Source organism: Pungitius pungitius, chromosome 21 (assembly GCF_949316345.1).
Source record: "Pungitius pungitius chromosome 21, fPunPun2.1, whole genome shotgun sequence".
Taxonomy (NCBI): Eukaryota; Metazoa; Chordata; class Actinopteri; order Perciformes; family Gasterosteidae; genus Pungitius; species Pungitius pungitius.
In genome coordinates this window covers 15,251,332-15,268,674 of record NC_084920.1, presented here as the reverse complement: position 1 = coordinate 15,268,674, position 17,343 = coordinate 15,251,332, and the positions used below count along the sequence as shown (strand labels likewise).

Genomic DNA, 17,343 nt, shown 5'->3' with positions numbered 1-17,343 from the left:
GTAAATTGTGACACAAAGTGTGTATATACACATATTTTGTGACTTTCTAACACGGATACAAGTGATTTCTATAGCATAGTATAAAGTGTATGTATATAGGGAGCACATATAAACACATACTATTAAAAACTAACAAATGTAATACATGTGTGAAAGTGTTGAATAAGAACGTACCGAAGTTAATAACGTAGACTTCAAGGTGTCGTTACACGCTGCTGCCACGGAGGGCGCCAGCGAGCGACGCTCAGCAGCAGACGAAGAAGAACTGATGCTACCGGAGTAGCGTCTCTCTTGTTGAATGACATTAACGTCAGATCAAAGTTTTCTTTTCTTCATTTAGTTTTTTTTCTGCTTGGGGAACCACTCGCCACCCTCCAGTGTAGGGTCGCAGTTGGTGTCACACCTGGACCGGCTGCTTCTCCTCCACCCCCTGGAAAATAAAAGATGCGGGACCGAACTAAAGAATTGGGCAACGTGAGTTTCAAAGTATAAAAAAACTAGCCTAGCGTTAGCATTAGCGGGCTAGCCGGCTAACTTAGCCGATTTGTGTTCGTTCAGCTAGTCGACTAGCGGCCGCTAACTTCTAAAGACTCCGCTGTGATAACCTTGACTAAGGAAGTGAACAACTCAACGTGGTTAAAAACGACTAAGTTTATACATTTTAACTTTGGCGAGACGCTACCGCGTACTTCCGTTTCAGCCCTGTCTCCTATAAGGATAGGACAGGCCGGGATAAGGGCACGGCTGCAGAGGAGTCCGTTAACATGGGCAGGTCTTCATGTTATTCATGCATACACATCTGTGTGTGTTTATTGTGACTTGCAGAAGGCAGAGGCTTCAGATGAGGACGAAGAGGCAAAACCACTTGTGAGCAAACCGGCCACCTCTTCGGCCAAAGAGGATAAGGAGAACGATGCTTTCTTCAAGAAGGTGACGTCTATGTTGATAAAGGTGTTAATCCACGTGAAGATGACGGATCTGTTACGATGACTTGATCTTCTCTTTCAAGTCCTCTATGACCCCTTTTATGAGGGGTTATTTTTTGTGTTAAACTCGATCATTGTTTACATTGTTAAACTGAGGAAAATCCAGAAGAAATGGTCATGTGCACTTTATCTCAAATCTGTGTTTCAATCTGTCTACTCAAATGTGAATATTTGTAACTTCTCTTCCCCAAAATAGAAGAGTTTGTGCGTTTTGTTTAAATGTCTGACGAGGCAAGAATACCAAACATACAGAACTATAGTTATAATGGTTATGACAACTTGAATAAAGTAACTATCTTATGGTAATTATCTCCCATCTCCAATATTTTCATAGATGAACAATTAATAAATAATTGAAATATTCGATTGATTGTTAAAACCAACTGTAGCCTTAAATTCGATTACTAGCATGATGAAAAGATTGATTTCAGAACTATGTTATTGAATCTCAAACCAATATTAACAAATTATTCTGAATATTTTTAGATAAGAAATCTTTAGGTTAAATGTTGAGCGCTGTTTGAAGTGAACTGAGATCATGTTGACTTCATACGTTTTCCTGTTTTGTCCCACCAGCAGTCTTCTATATTAAAATATAATAATTAAAATGATACAAAACGACAAAAAGCAACAGTGCCTTATGAAATTGACCGTAACCAGAGAATTTTTGGCCTTTTTGTTTACTTAATCATCAAAAACCTCTTTTGGAAATTTACTTTTTTATCAACTTATTAAAAAATGAACTAAAATACAGGTGCAGGAAATCCACGAGGGTCTGCAGAGCCTCAAGCAGATGGTGTCGAAACTGGAGAACATTCAAAAGACCGTGCTCGGCGTACCGGTGCCCGAGGACAGTGAGTACGGTCGTCAAGACTCGAGTTCTCATCACATCTATAAAGAGTGTGTTGCCCTTCTGTGACGTTCTCCATGCTCAGGTACAAAGAAAGAGCTGCAGACTCTTCGAGAGGAGATCAAAACGTCAGCGACTCAGATCCAGAGGAAACTCAAGAGTGAGTATTGGTGGAGGACAAGCGTTGTGTTTATTTAGGTTTTTTTTGTGTACTTGAGCCTCACGTATCTTTTATCTTCCCACAGATATTGAACTGAAGAAGGGAGACGACGATGAGAAATACGTCCCCATAAACATTCGGATGCAGCGGACCCAGGTCAGACATCTGGAATATACTTATACACTGGATTTTAAATCCCCCTCCTCAGACCTTTTGTGAAACTAAACTTCCCGTCACCTGCAGCACGGCGTCCTGTCGAAGGAGTTTGTGGAGCTGATGGGTCACTGCAGCACCATACAGTCCCAGTACCGGGACCGCAACGTGGAGAGGATACAGAGGCAGCTGAAAATCAGTGAGTAGGCCCAGAGCGAGGTTTCAGGTTTGGTCTCCTCCTCCTCCTCCTCCTCCTCCTCCTCCTCCTCCTCCTCCTCCTCTGCTGAGCGGATCACTTCCTCCTTCTCAAAGCCTCGTGACAGATTCCACGCTTCACTTTAAAACTTCCATGTTTAAAGCACTGGAATGATTTAATAAATGGTACAAAATTAGGTTGTAATAACTTTATTAATAATAGTTTTATTGTACTGCAGTGTTTATTTTTATTAACATATTCAATGTATACACAGTCTATATAGCTGCTTAAAGAAATGCTATGTTATGAACCAGGAACAAAGTGCGTGAACCTGTATTTATGGACAGGATTCACGCAGCCAATAACTCGTTATGGTGCTTGTTGGTCAGAAAGGTCGTGCTTCAGTGAGAATGAGCTTCCTTATCATTGTTCTCGTCACCATGAAGTGGGAGTCTCTCTTACAAGGTAAAACGGGTGCTGTTTTAAATGATCCTTGTGGTATTTTGACCAAAGTATGTTACAAACATTTCATTAAGACCCCAAGAAACTTGTGGTCCTTTAAGTCTTTATAGTAGAGCTGCAATAATTAGTGCACTATTTAAAACTGAATGAACCACCTTTTTATGTTGATAATTAATGAACATTTAAGTGATCTTTCAAGCCAGTGGAAAAAAACTACAATTTCTCCAAAGATGGAATCCAAAGAAGCATCTTCGATGTTACAGTGCTGAGTCATGCAGACGACTTAAAACAACCAGCTTCAAAGTATTACTTTATTAACAAGGTGGCAACATGAAAGTTCTGCTACGAGTACTTTCATAAAATGCGTTTCTTGGTCATGATCGTTATTTCTCGTCTGATACGTCACTATTTAAATATTGACGCCGCGAGGAATTCTGGGACAGAATGATGTCCTTTCCCTTCGTAAAGGAAGGCCCAGTGGTTCCTCTATGCTCACTGAAGCTTCAATCATGGCGCCCACTACTTCTGGGTCATTTCGCTCCGTTAGGAACTGTCTTAAGCAAATCTCCTCATCGCAGCCTCCGTAACGCCGATGTGACGCACTCGTCTTTTCAGCTGGGTGCAACGTGACGGAAGAGGAGCTGGACACGATGCTGGAGAGTGGCCAGACAAATGTTTTCACCCAAAATGTGAGTACGAGAGGAGGAGGAGGAGGGAAGAAACCGTTGCCACGGTGATGTGGGTACCAACTACAACATGGGCAATCTCACGGTTGTTGTTGTTGTGTTTTTTTTTGTGATGCTTGACCTCTGCTGTTTGCCTGATTGCTTAAAAAAACGGACCACAGAGTTGGTAAGCAGAGAAACACCCCCCCCCCGTCCCTCTAGTCGCTGTGAAGAGACCCGCCCTCTAAGAAGTGCGCTTACTAGAGAAAACTTCTAGTTTACCAGAGTCTACACTGTGCCACCGGTCATAGAGGAGACAGGCTATTGCTCACAAAGCAGCTGATGCACCTGGGCCCCTCCCTGTGACCCTCAGCTCCTGAACGACGCCCTGGCCACCAAGCAGGCTCTGAACGAGATCGAGTCGCGGCACGACGAGATCATGAAGCTGGAGCAGAGCATCAGAGACCTGCACTCCATGTTCCAGTACCTGGCCATGGAGGTGGAGGCTCAGGTGAGGCTGTGGATTAGCTCAAGGCCTTCGTTGCCGGGGGGGTTACAAGCGGCGTCTGATTTTGAAGTTTTCTTTCAGGGGGACATGGTGAACCGGATCGAAAATAACATCATGGAGTCGTCCGACTATGTGGAGAAAGCGAAGGTCAACACGGAGAAGGCCGTCACTTATCATCAGAAAGCACGAAAGGTACCGACGGGTCGCAGAGAAGCCTTAAAGGAACCTTTCATCCACTAAAAGAGCGTTTGTGTGGTGGACGTCCCCTTGAGAGCGAGGAGCTGGATTTGAATAGTCCTTTTTGCCTAAATGACTCTAAAGGAAAGGAAAGGAGCTTCAATGCTTCCTTACTTTGCTCCTTTAGCAAAGGAACCACACACTAGAAAACTGTTCTTTACAAAAGGACAACTTTCTCTATAATATAGTGTTTTTATGATTGAATTATTCCTAAAAAACTGGTTAACATCTTTATCTTGTAATTAGCGTATCCGGTTTGTATGGGTTATTAAGATTAATATACATTTTTATGACATTAGGAAGCTTTATTAAGACAAATAATCGTATCATTTTTTCTATCTGCTGAGGCTTTGAACTTTAAAATCCTGCCACATCAACTACTTATTGATCCTTGTTTGTTGAATATTTCTTCTCGGCTCCCTCCCAACGCAGAAGAAGGTCTGGATAGCGATCTGCTGTGCCATCCTCCTCCTCATCCTAGTCATCTCACTGGTATCTGCCTTCAGCGTCTAACAGCAGACGTGCGGGGAAGAAGAAGAAGAAGATCCACGTCCAGCAGGACGATGTGAAACCATCCTGCGCTTTGCCACATTAGTCGTTTTCTTAAGAGCACAAATGTGCTGCAATGCAGACAATTTGTGTGCCGTTACATCAGGTAGCTTCACCTCCTGTATACGAAAATAAACAGATTGATATAAGCACACTGCAGTATTGCCCCCCCAGAACGCAAGAAGCTGTCTGGATGCGCCAAGAACAATTTTAATAGGGAGGCTATCTTTAATAGCCAATCAGACATAACCTCATGTTGATGATTCAGAAATTATTCATGCATTTTTTAACTGCCTACATGGAACAAATGTAAATAGTTGATGTTTAGCCCCACTCTTATTTCACACAGGTGGCTGATTTAAGGCCCTCTCGTATTTATGATTCAAAACTTTTGGTGCCTTTGACATCGTGAAGAAGGGAGTTTGGCTTGAGTTCCTGCAGCAGCAGCGTTTCAGCTCACGACTTTATTTTTTGTCACGTTTTGTCACGTTTGTGGGGTGGGAACATGGAGCAAGCGATGCATTCACTTGATTTGTAGAAATAAATGTGTATACCAAATCAACAGGGTCATCTAATTCTCTTCTTTGGAAGCAGGAAGTAAAAAGTTGAGCAAAGTGACTTCTGATCTGTGACGTTAAATCTTGTAGTTTAGTTAAACGTGTCCATCTTTTACAGTATTGTTTTTGCAACACAATGAACAACGGCACGCTAATTTTTGGTCTTTTATTCAACTGTAATAGTCTTATTTTTTTCAAGTAAAACAATGTGGAATTACAAGGGAACAAGGAATGCAACAGATGAAGACAAATAAAAAATATGACCATCACCATAAACTACCCCCCCCCCCCCTCCCCAAATATTAGCTCTGCACAAAATAGCTTTCACAAGTCTAAAAATAAAAACAAATTACAGTCATCTGGAACTGTACCAGTCATTTTATTCACTTTTTTTTACATGGAGGTGGTGAAAAGAAAAACAAGTGAAAACAAGAATAATTTGGTTGCACTGATGCACCGGGTGCTTTTCTCTAAGCTCTCAGGTTGGACTTGTTTGGCTTCTTTTTTTCTTCTTTTTTTTTTAAACAAGAGAAGCAACACCAACGCTTCAGTGGCTTCACAAGGCAATCTGAGGTTCAAATCCATTTGGCCCAATAGGCACTCTTTGATTTCAACATTTTCTTGCTCTGATATAAATACAAAGTGAACCGTAACTACGACTGCCTTTGAGAATGTGAGAAAAACTGCTCCGTGTCTGATCTGAAGCAACAAAAAAAAAAACAAAAAAAAAGGATTTTCAAGACAACTTTTAGCTTCAATTGATGCATTTTCGAATTGGTTGGAGAAACACGGCAAGTAAGCAATTCATCCAGCGAACCCCATCACTACCCCACAATGTACTCAAAGAGCCCAGGGCCACTGTATCAGATGTGCAAATGAGAAACAAGGCTGGATTTAAAAATGAATCCAATGAACAGAGGACTGACGAGACAAAAAGAGGAGGAGAAGCAAAGAGAAGCTCCAGCATTGATCACAACGACAGATCTGGTCTCCTAACACCCTGGAAGAAATAATAAAATATGCATAACTTATCAACTGACTACAGAGAAACAATAGTCAGGACAGCCGATGAAAATGTTCAAAACGAAAATCTAAAAACCTCCAACTTACAATACAACTGGTCACTCAAAGGTTTTTAATGTCACACAAACGATGCCTTCGTTGTAGAATCCCGCCTCAACACGCAAGATCCGAGTGTTCCAGTCTCCAAAGATTACAGTACATAATGTGAACTAACAACTCTGCACCTTTGTCCCCGACGAGTCGCAGCACTGAAGCTCGTCGCTGCGCCGCACCGACCTGCTGGCGCCACCCTTTTTATTTCTTTTTTGTTGTTGTTGTTGTTTTTTGTTACCCGACATCCCCACTGAGTCTTCCCCCCAGCGCGACCGAGCTGGTGAGAGGACCAGCTCCGATTGGAGAGGGCCCAAGAGGCAGGGAGCCCCCCCCCAGAACTCGCCGAGGTCGTGCTCCCGTAAACGTGGCCCCTCGCTTCGTCCATCTCGCTGCGTGGTTTTTTCTTTCTCCTCTTCTTCTTCTCCTTTTAACCCCTTTTTGGCACTCGGCTCATGTCTTGTTGCGTCGGTGGTGACCCGAGGAGGACCGGGTGCTGGCGGCCGGCGACCGGGCCTGCACCGCCGCCAGCGCGGCGACGCTGCGCAGCACCCGGTCCGGCGTGCTGCCCTCGGCCCCCGAGCCGCTGGCGGCCTCCTGGCAGAGCTTCCGGGAGCGGCGCTCCCTCCGGCTCTCCGAGCGGCCGCGGCGGCGCTCGCTGCCCGAGGAGGCGGCGCGGGACTCCCGGTGCTCCGTGTTCTGGGAGCTGAGGCTGCGCGTGCGTTGGCTGCTGTTGCTGCTGCTGCTGCTGCGGCTCCTGCTGCTGCGCCCGCGCCCTCCGCCGCCATCGCCGCCGCCGTCGCTGCTCATGCTGCTGCAGGCGCTGTGGCCCCGGGACGAGGACGGCGGCGGCTCGCCTTCCTTCCCCCCCGACGGCTTCCTGCCGCCTCCCTCCTTCTCTTCTGCTCTCGACCTCTTGAACTCCAAGTCGAGGGGCGGGACCAGCGAGCCGGGACACTGTCTGGTGCAGCGGGAGGCGGAGCGGCGCAGCTGATTGGCCGTGGCAGGCTTGCTGCTTCTGTTATTGGTTACAGAGTTACTCGGAGAAGGGGTCGGTACACTTTTGCTTTTCAGCTTTTGGTTCTTGTCAGAAGAGGAGGCCTTGGCGGCGGCGGCGTCCCTTCGGGGGGTGTGGCCGGGCGTATCCACCCTGCCTTTCATCGCCAGCAGCTTGGCCGCCGCGTTGAGCGCAGAGCACCTCTTCCCTAGAACCTCCGGCTCGGCGGGGGCGCTGTTCGTCTGGGCTTTAGCGGCGAGCGCCGACTTCTTCTTCTTCTTCTTCTTCTTCTTGGCGAGCCCGACCGAAGACGCGTCGCTGCCCGACTCCCCGCCCGTGGACGCGTTGGCGTTGTTCACCGCGTTTCTGTCGGACTTCTTCGCCTGGCGGCCGTTGCCCTTCTTCCTCTCCTGGTCCTGCAGCCGCCGCTTCGCCGAGCGGGTCAGCCGGTGCGCTTTGCCGCTGCCGCTGTTGTCCGAGTCCGAGGAGGTGAAGGAGGAGGACCTGGAGCGCCGCCGCCTCCCGAGCTCATCGTCGCAGCCTTCCTCTCCCTCCTCCCCGCCCCGTTGGCTCTTCTCCGCCTTCCCCGTGTCGGAGGTGACGTCCATCCGCCTCTTCTTGGCAGGGTGTCGATTCTCATAAGTCCTTTTGTGGTGGGCGTGACGAGTGAGGGTGGACGTGGAACACCCCGAAGACGAGGAGGAGGAAGAGGAGGAGCGGGCGGACTCGCGGCTACTTTGTCGACTCAGAGGCCTTTTCTGGATTGGGGTCTCTTTGTTTTCTGTAGTTTTCTCCACCTCCTGTTTGGGTTCATCTTTCTGAGGGGAAGCTGCAGGCGGCGCTTCTCCCTCCCTCCCCGACCCAAAGTCTTTGTTCTCTGAGGAACTGTCCACCCTTCTTCTTTTAGGTTGGGACTTACAGGCGTCCTCCTGTTCCTCCTCCATCCTTGCATCATCCACCTCCATTTCTGTCCCCGTGTCCATGTCCCCTTCAGCCGGAGACATGCGTGTTGGCCCCGAGGACGGTTTCTCAGATGAAACACTAGGGGACACAGGTGTGGTTATCTGGGGGGGGGCCTCCGTCCGGACTGGTGGGGTCACATCACTGGAGGCGGCGCTTTGCACTGGAGACGTTTGTGTGCCGGTAAACGGAGGAGAGGGGCTGCTGGATGATGTCGTCGTGGTGACCGTGGCTAATAGAGATGGCGTAGTAGTAGTAGTAGTTGGGGGAGGGGAGATGTTGCCAGCCTTTTCTGTGGGAGGGGCAGTCGAAGTTGTGTGCGTCTCCCCTTGCACTCTCTCTGCTGGGGGGGATGTCGTGACTGGAACAGGCTGGGCTTTGGGTGGGGTAGGCGGGGTAGGCGGTGCAGCACAGGGTTTATCCGAGGACACTTGAGCTGCCATCGGTGGTGCTTTGCTGGCTGCCACGTCGCTCCTTGCCTGGTTTGGAGAAGTTGTGACCACTGCCGGCGCCGTAGAAGCAGACGCTGTTGGACCTGCGCTGGGAGCGGCTTGGACCGTTCTCACGGCCGTGGTCGCTGTAGCGGGGGAAGATGTTGAGGTCGCTGAAGTCGAAGCTGAAACCTTCTGGGGGGAAGCCGCAGCGGACGGAACACTAGTTGGCGTAGACGTTGTGGGTGACAAATCCGTCACAGGAGCCGTTTTAGTCGAGACAGATTTCGCTGCGCTGCCTGGCTTTGGAACCACGCCAGCAGCGAGGGTCGTGGCGAGGAGCGATGCTGGGACTGCGTCGGCGGGCAGGGCAGAAGACGACTCGGCCGATGGAGAGGTGGCAGTTGGTGGTGGGACTGACGTTGTATTGCGCAGCGCTGTTGCTTTGGCAATTGCAGTAACTGAAGGTTTTGGTTCTGCTGGAGCTTTAGAAGCGCCGGAAACCGAAAGCGTTGTTTGTACAGAGCCTGCAGTTGATGTGGCAGCGCTGGCAAGGGGCAACGGAGCTGTGGTATTTGGGGTAGAGGTGGCTGGGATGATGGACACCTGGGTTAATGCCGTGTCTGGGCTTTGAGTAGCTGGTGCACGTTGAGCTGATGTGGAGTGAACAAAAGAAAGGGGTGCAGCTGCAGTGGGTGTAAGTGGTGTGGGTGCAGCAGGTGTGGTCGCTGTAGGTGCAGTGGCTGGTGTGGGTTTGGGTGGAGAGGGTTTGGGTAGTGTGGGTGCAGTGGCTGCAGCTGGTGTGGGTGCAGCTGTAGGTGCAGTGGGTGTAGGTGCAGTAGCTGGTGTGGGTGCAGTGGCTGCAGCTGGTGTGGCTGTAGGTGCAGTGGGTGTAGGTGCAGTGGGTGTAGGTGCAGTAGCTGGTGTGGGTTTGCATGCAGTGGGTGGTATGGCAGTAGGCTGTGTGGGTTTGGGTGGTGTGGGTTTGGGTGGTGTGGCAGTAGGTGGTGTGGATTTGGGTGCAGTGGGTGGTGTGGGTTTGGGTGGTGTGGCAGTAGGTGCAGTGGGTTTGGGTGGTGTGGCTGTAGGTGCAGTAGGTGGTGTGGATTTGGGTGCAGTGGGTGGTGTGGGTTTGGGTGGTGTGGCAGTAGGTGCAGTGGGTTTGGGTGGTGTGGCTGTAGGTGCAGTAGGTGGTGTGGGTTTGGGTGCAGTAGGTGGTGTGGGTTTGGGTGGTGTGGCAGTAGGTGCAGTAGGGGCGCTGGGTGCTTGCACTGAAGCTTCATCAGTTGTTGGGGGGCATTGGGGGGGATTTGGAGTCTTATTGTCCGTTTCCTCCGCCCCTGCAGAGGGGGGGCCGTGACTTGTAGTCACAACAGCAGCTTTGGGGATCTCCGCCTTGTTCTCAGACGGAGGAGTCGGCTCTGAGCGACTTTCCGTTTTTGGTACCTCACGTGCGCCGGTAGTGATGCTCTCGTTTTTAGAGTTTGGCCGTTCGCTGGCGGTTTCCGTCGTGGTCGTCGTGGTCGTCGTGGAGTCTTTGCGAGGACGGCCCCGCTTTCGTTTTGGGGAGACAGAGAGGATCCCTTCCTGCCTTTGGGGGGACGGGGTCACCGCGCGGTCATGCTCAGGTAACCTCGGGGGAGTCTTAGGGGGCCGGCCCCGCTTTCTTTTCAAAGGTGTCACGAGAGAATCGGACTGCGTGGAAGCTGAAGCGCCGGCTCTGCCCGGCGGGGGCTCCGATTTTCTGGACTGGTTCCAGCCCCGCCCTCGACCCAGCTGCTGCTGCTGCTGCTGCTGCTGCTCCCCCAGCTGAGCGGCCATGCGAGACTCGGTTTCCAAGCGCCGCCGCACGGGAAGGTTCCTCAGAACGGGCATGTCGGGAAACAGATGTGGCGGAGAGTACGGCGGGTAGCTCCTGACGGGCGGAGGGTGAACAGCTGGGCTGGGAGTCGGGTGCTGATCCGGGGGAGATTTGGTAACCGCCATTTTGCTTTTGGCGTCGGGGCTCGGCGACGCGTCGTCTTTGTTCGCCTCGTCGACGAATCCGGCGGCGCTTTCCTCCGCGATCGCCTCCTCTGACGAAGCTCCGCCTCCGGTGCCGCTCCCCCGCCGCCGCCTCCGCCTGGGCTCCTTCTCCTCCACCACCGTGACCAACCTCCCCGGGAGCTTGCGCAGGACCTTGGCCGAAGGGGAGGCTTCGACCAGCCCCCGCAGGACTTCCCCGTCCGCCGACTGGCGCTTGCGAGGCGACCGAGAGCTGGAAGAGGGCGGAGACACGGCGCCGTGGTCTTTGCCGCAGTCGCCGCCGCCGTCTTCGCCGTCTGCCTGATGGTCCACCGGGCAGCTGGTCTCCAGCGGAGTGTCGGACCCCCCCTTCTCGTCCTCCCCCTCCTTGTCCTGACTGCAGGCTTTGGGGGTCTCAGTCTCCCCGGCGCCCTGTAGTTTCCCCGCGGGGGGGGAGGCTGTGGGAGGGGAAGGCACTGGACTGGGATGGGAGCGGTTTGGCAGAGTCTTGGTTTTGAGGGTCGGTTGGTCTCTGGCGGGGGGCGATTTGGAGGAATCGTGAAGCTTGGTTGTTGATGAGGTTTTGTGATGGTCTGTTCGGGGGGGGGTGGCAGGCGCGGCGCCTCGTCCTCTCGGACCACAGCGGAATCTTTCAGGCACTTCTCGGGTGGGCTCGGGCGAGGCCCCGCGCAGACGACCACTGGTCCTTGTGGAGCTCACGACCTTGTCCTTGTCCTTGGGTTTGCGGCCCCGGCGGCCTGGATGAGAAGGCTCCACAGAAGCCAGCGGTGACAGAAAGTCCTCGTTGTCCTCGTCGGACGAGGCGTGGAGCTTCAGGCCTTCCTCCTTGGCCTGGTCAAGGCCCTTCCTGGCAGCCTCCACTTGCTCCTAAACACACAGCACAACAGAATTAGACATTAAATGTACTGTTTCTGGTAGGAATACAGGGTTTGACAAATTATGTCTTATAACAAAAACCAAAAGCATCCAAGTCATTGTCGTCATGGCAATCAAATTGAATTAACGCCTCAGTCAAATCCAAAATGACAAATTTCCCCACAGTGTTAAACAATGTGACCCTTAACTATATGAAGTTCTGAAGGAAAGAGTACCATAATAAAAAGTGCAGCGTTTTAGTTGTGAGGACTAGTATTCATCTTAAATATGAATACCTTTGTGTTCCAATGTATCAAAGCCAACTTGTTGAAAAGAAATCTGTCATTTTAAAAGAAGGAGAAGACGTGTGGTTACCTCGGCCTGCTTCAGTTCCTCTTTGCACACGTCTTCTAAGGAGGTCTCCAGAAAGTTCATGGCGTAGCGTTCAATCGGAGTGAGCTAGAGACGGGTGGAGCAAGTGGTGAGATAGCAGAACTCAAACACTACAGATACAATGCAGACATGCAGCAGAAGCCGTTACAAAGATGCAATCATATAATAGCAATGGTCTTGATTTAAAAAAAATAATAAAGATCATTCACCTGCTCTACCAGAGCCGCAATTTCCTGCTCCGCCTTAGAGAGCTCCTCCACCTCTTCCTGCTCCCCTCCATCATCCAGTGGGATATTTTCGTTGAACTCTGCCAGTTCTGCCACCTGCTCCGCTTTGGCCTGCGAGGCGGCGACGATGTCCTCCTCGTCCTCGGCTCGACACAATGCCTGCGAAGGTTCAACATGTCCGGTTATTATACTGTAATTACACCATTAAATAAACTTTGGGTTTATTCAGACATCCAATACATTTGTTAAAATAAATGTGGTTAAAATAAGTTAAATAAGGATGTGCAACACAAGTCCAAGATTATTTTTCCTCAGCGTGAACGGATTTTAATAATAAATGGCTTTATTTACTTTATTAAAGGTCAGGGGGTTAAGGTTACTGCTGCGATTGTGACAGATGATCAGAAGATTTTCACAGCTGGAAGTTGCACCGTTTCAATTTACAAACCAAATACAGAAGTAATTGCAGCAGTTTCATGTCGTCATGTTTGCGTTTGGTATCGTGGGAAACAGAAAGGAACAAAAAGTAACAACAAGGAGGTTGCAAAACTTTGCGCTGTGTAATAAAAGCGACGTAGTCATGGCAACGACACTCGTTGGTTTGTGGACGTTTTGAACCCTCGAGTTCGGCATATTGGCCGCCGCCTCTAAAAATGTTTGCAACCTGTGAACAGAAAGTGGCCCGAGGAGGAAGGGATGTAGAGACAGTACACAGCCTGTCCATCACACCCTGCTTTGTTTGACTCTAAATGGACCATTATTTACTAAATGAACATCATGCTGTATTGAAGACTTGAAACTAGAGATTAAGACCATGAAGTCACGTTTATGTTTACTGAGGGAATAAATAGAGAAGTAGTCATTTCTTCATAGAGCAGTGATTCTTAACCTTAGGGCAACGCCGCCAGACATTTGGCACAACGCAAGAAACCTCAACATAGTATAGTTATATTTCTATTGTCTACATTTTTTTCTGTAGTCAAAGTAAGTTATTGTTGCGTTGCGCCGGCTTGAGCCTTTCAAATTATTATATTAACTTTAGTGGTTCCATGAATTATTAGGTAGTGTGCAGGTTTACGTACCGATAATAAATAAAATGTCCTTAATTTTATTAGTTATTTTGCCATTGAATACAATTAGTTAATCCAAGTCAGTGTTAATATTTGAACGGACCCCAGGCCACTTTGTACTTAAAAAGTTGGGTCCCAAGGTCAAAAAGGTGTCAAAAAGGTTAAGAAACCCTGTTCTATGGGACCAGAGGAGCCCCCTAGTGGTCAGAAGACAGAATACCTGACGCCTCAGCATCAGTGGTTGCTTGAATAATTTAAAGTTAATGCCCCTGACCTGCTCCAGAATGGTGGTGCTCTGCTTGTTGACAGTCTCCTCCTCCTCGGCTTGGGTCACCGAAAGCTCCACCGCCGCCTCCCTCTTCTCCCCCTCGCTCATATCAAACAGCTCTCGGATGGTTTGCTGAGGAACAAAAGCATTCAACTCAGGAAAGCGCTCCTCCGTACACAAAGAACAACAAGTAGGTACTTGAACCGCTCGAGTCTCTGACGTTAAAATACCCAACAACCGCAGTTATGCTAATTATGTTATTCATTCAATTGGTTAATTAGAAAATTTTGCAACATCCTCACGCTTGAAACAGCACAAGTGGTTTTGCTGTTTAATGAAAGAGGACGAGAGCGTAGCCTTTAATGGGAAAATGTATTCAAACAGCTGCATGTTAAATTAAAGTGATTTGTCACATGGTGAGAGAAATAACACTTTTTACTTTAAGCTGCACTTTTATACATAGTGAAGCAGTTAGTAGAAACAATGAAATGTGGTATGATAATAATCCAATATGAATAAATCCTAAAATTTTAATAAAGTAAGGTACTGGGTTAAAAGAAAAGGCTCCTGTTAAAAGTTCAAATACCTGCTTGAAGAAGGCCGTGGTGAAGTTTCCTCCTTCAATAGCCATGTCTCCCAGCATCCTCTTCTGATTGGCTTTCTTCAAGATGTTCTCCTCCACTGTTCGCTCACTGATCAGCCTGAAGAGGAACATTCAAGAAAAAAAAAAAAAACATTAACCCATTTTTTCTAAAGTAAAGCCTGATAAGCCATATATATATATTGATCAAACTTCCATCCTTGTTTTTCTCACTCCTCCCATCTACAGTCGTAATGCGACCTCAACCATAAACACCGGTGAGGACAATTTTTTTTTATTAACAAAATATCCACCCGACATTAACATTGACTTCTTAAAATCTGAATTGCAACATCTCCCGAAAGCTCAACCCGTACGGTGTCAAAGCATTAAACTCCGCCCCCTTCTGACCTGTAGATGTGTACGTCTCTGGTCTGGCCAATCCGGTGGCAGCGGTCCTGTGCCTGGGCGTCCATGGTGGGGTTCCAGTCGCTGTCGTAGAACACCACCGTATCGGCCCCCGTCAGGTTCACGCCGACGCCTCCGCTGCGCGTTGACAGGATGAAGCAGAAGATCCGGCGGTCTGCGTTGAAGCGCTCCATAAGGGACTGAAGGAGGAGGCAGAGAATATAAGCAGAGTCCAACTCTAAATTCATCCCCCTCAACATCCATCACCCTTTTATGCATTATTATTATTTTTTATTTTTTAACACAGACCTGTCTCATCTCCACGCGCGTGCTTCCATCCAGGCGGAGGTAGATGTGCCCGTGGTAGTTGAGGAACTGCTCCAGCACGTCCAGCATGCGCGTCATCTGGGTGAAGATCAGCACCCGGTGGCCTCCGGTCTTCAGCTTCCTCAGCAGGGTGTGGAGAGTCTGCAGCTTACCTGCACATGTGGGGGAGGAGACACAAATCATTTAGCAGAATAAGGAAACATGATCCTTTTTAGGTCAAAAAGGGGAAATACAGGTTGACGTTTCTGACTCTCCTAAATTCTAATATGAGTTTTTCCTCATCAGTGAAAAGTATCGGTACACTTTTTTTAACATAACTCTTATAGCATGGGGACTTCATCTTGTTGTGGCCTAAATTGCTACAACAACCTCTCTCCTTTAGTAATACGTGGCTCCTCTAAGGAGTTTTTATTTTGTTTAATTGCTCAATTAGTTTTCCCTGAGCGGTCATTTCAAGTCTGAACAAGCTCTTCATTTAATACTCTGTATTTGTCGTTTTTCTGCTCTCGTATTGAAAGTGCTTACCACAATCGTACTGGATGAGCCTCAGGTCCGGGAACTGGGTCCGCATGTAACACTGGATTCGATGGAGACTGCGGGTTAGCGGAGTGACTTGAGTGGACAGCTGGGAGGAGAAGACCGCCTGCTTGTGGCTCAGAGAAGGAGGAGGATGGCAGCAGTGCATCGAGATCTGTGGAGCCTCCACGGGGGGAATCGCAAATGTGAACCTGAAAGGACACAATAGTAAAAGCTAAATGAGACGCAGTTCTCAGTTCAAAACAACTACACCGTTTATACCAGCCAGAAGCTGTGGAAACCAGGAACATCAAGTTCTTCTTTCTTACGGCTCATGAACACATCACATGTGACCAACCCTTCCCTCAGAAAAGAAATAACCAAAGGAAGCTTGAAATTGTCATTGTCCGTGCAAAAGATGCCTCATTTAAAATCATACCCCCAAATGATCCAGTAAAACCTCTGCGCCTCGCAGTGCAACCAAGACTTAACCGAGCACTGAGACCATAGGAGTCACGTGCGCTCCTAACCATGACAGTGCTGTTTTCATAGAGGTGCGCGACCCATTGAGATGGGAACGAAAAAGAAATGCCGAAAAAGAGGCGTAAAGCTCTAAAATATCCACCTGTCGACGACGTCGCTGAGCAGCTCCAGCCGGTCGTCCACGCTGTGGATGGCCTCTCTCACGGCACGACTCTGACACATGAAGTTGAATTTGTTCTCCCACTGCGAGTGGAGAGCGATGCTGTGGCCCGAGCGACCCCACTCCCTCTGAGGGCGCTGGGGGGCCGGGGCGGGTCGTGGCCCGGGGAGGAAGGTCAGGAAGTCCAAAACCTCCCGGCCGTACGCCGGCTTGGCCGCGCAGCGGCTCTCGTTGACCCGAATGATGAAGTCCAGCCGGCTGTCGCGTTGCTGCTTGAGTTTGTCCTCGAGCCACTTCTGTTGAGACCAAAGGAGGCGATATGAGCGAGTGAGGTAAAGAGCGGAAACACAAGAAGAAGCGCAAATCTTTTTGCTTTTGTGCCGTTTGGCCTCACAATTTTCTTACCGTGTGGAACGGAGAGCGGGGAGGGAGCCTGGGAACTCTCCTGGGGGGAGGAAGGGGCTTAACCCCAGCGCCCGGCCTGGACTTCGGGGGGAGCGGCGTTTGACTGCCGCCTTCCCGCGGAGTCGCTGAGGACATGGATGTAGAGGAGGAGCAGGCCACCTGGACCAGGGCTGAAGACAGGAAAGAGCGTTTTAGAATAACCGCTTTCTACTTCGGCTAAATTAGCTCAACGTATTTAGCATTTTGTCCTTCGTAACACATCAGGCCCTCAAAATAGATTAAACCGGAGCGGCGCATCAAAAGATCTGTCTCACCTGGCCGCTCTGCGCTCGATGGAGGAGGCTGCACTACTTTGAGGACGGGGCGAGGGGGGTGTGGCTGGTTGGGGGTCGGGCCCGGGTTCCCCGGAGGCGCTATGGTGTAGTGAGCGGTGGCAGTGGCGGGGCCGGGGGTGCGCTGGGCGATCTGCAGCGGAGCGGCGGTTCTGACGGGGGTCGTGTTGGCGTGCAGGGAGGTCAGAGGAGCAACGCGGGGGGAAGGAGCCACAGCCAGCGTGGGCACAGGCCCGCCGTCCTTCCCTGCTGCCTGACGCACAACAATCTTCACCACACCGGGGCTGCTCACAATGGAGGGGGGCACTGAGGACATATGAAAATAAGAATGAGAAATGAGGCTTCTCAGAGGTAGATTAAGCTGCAACAGACCGCTAGGCGTAGAGGATCAGGACTAAACTGCGACTGAATCCCAACAAGTTTTCTTTGCACTAACTTTTAAGATAATTATACAACTTTCATTTAGAGGT

General features: G+C 49.6%; 2 protein-coding genes across 3 annotated transcripts in view; one reads left to right on the top strand and one right to left on the bottom strand.

Moving 5' to 3' along the window:
* Positions 1-234: 234 nt before the first annotated feature.
* On the top strand, positions 235-5,856 carry stx4 (syntaxin 4). The gene is made up of 10 exons (XM_037464597.2): positions 235-474; positions 826-930; positions 1,741-1,840; positions 1,922-1,996; positions 2,082-2,152; positions 2,240-2,348; positions 3,423-3,496; positions 3,846-3,983; positions 4,062-4,172; positions 4,650-5,856. Exons 1-10 carry the CDS (start codon positions 445-447, stop codon positions 4,728-4,730), a joined length of 894 nt encoding a protein of 297 aa, XP_037320494.2. The 5' UTR covers positions 235-444; the 3' UTR covers positions 4,731-5,856.
* The window catches only part of srcap (Snf2-related CREBBP activator protein), a 26,545-nt gene continuing 14,888 nt past the window's right edge, over positions 5,687-17,343 (bottom strand). For both annotated transcript variants that reach the window (XM_062560166.1, XM_062560167.1), the window contains exons 23-33: positions 16,856-17,179; positions 16,542-16,711; positions 16,119-16,432; positions 15,503-15,705; positions 14,960-15,129; positions 14,654-14,850; positions 14,249-14,363; positions 13,669-13,794; positions 12,307-12,483; positions 12,080-12,163; positions 5,687-11,716 (exon numbers count right to left, since the gene is read on the bottom strand). In XM_062560166.1, the coding sequence (XP_062416150.1) occupies positions 6,890-11,716; positions 12,080-12,163; positions 12,307-12,483; positions 13,669-13,794; positions 14,249-14,363; positions 14,654-14,850; positions 14,960-15,129; positions 15,503-15,705; positions 16,119-16,432; positions 16,542-16,711; positions 16,856-17,179 (6,707 nt within the window). In that variant the 3' untranslated portion in view covers positions 5,687-6,889. The remainder of the gene's footprint in view (positions 11,717-12,079; positions 12,164-12,306; positions 12,484-13,668; positions 13,795-14,248; positions 14,364-14,653; positions 14,851-14,959; positions 15,130-15,502; positions 15,706-16,118; positions 16,433-16,541; positions 16,712-16,855; positions 17,180-17,343) is intronic.

Excerpts from the sequence above, each read along its gene's own strand:
- stx4 (XM_037464597.2), top strand. The coding sequence starts at position 445 with ATGCGGGACCGAACTAAAGAATTGGGCAAC. Across the intron at positions 3,497-3,845 it reads CAAATGTTTTCACCCAAAAT|CTCCTGAACGACGCCCTGGC; the intron begins GTGAGTACGAGA and ends TGTGACCCTCAG. Across the intron at positions 3,984-4,061 it reads CCATGGAGGTGGAGGCTCAG|GGGGACATGGTGAACCGGAT; the intron begins GTGAGGCTGTGG and ends GTTTTCTTTCAG.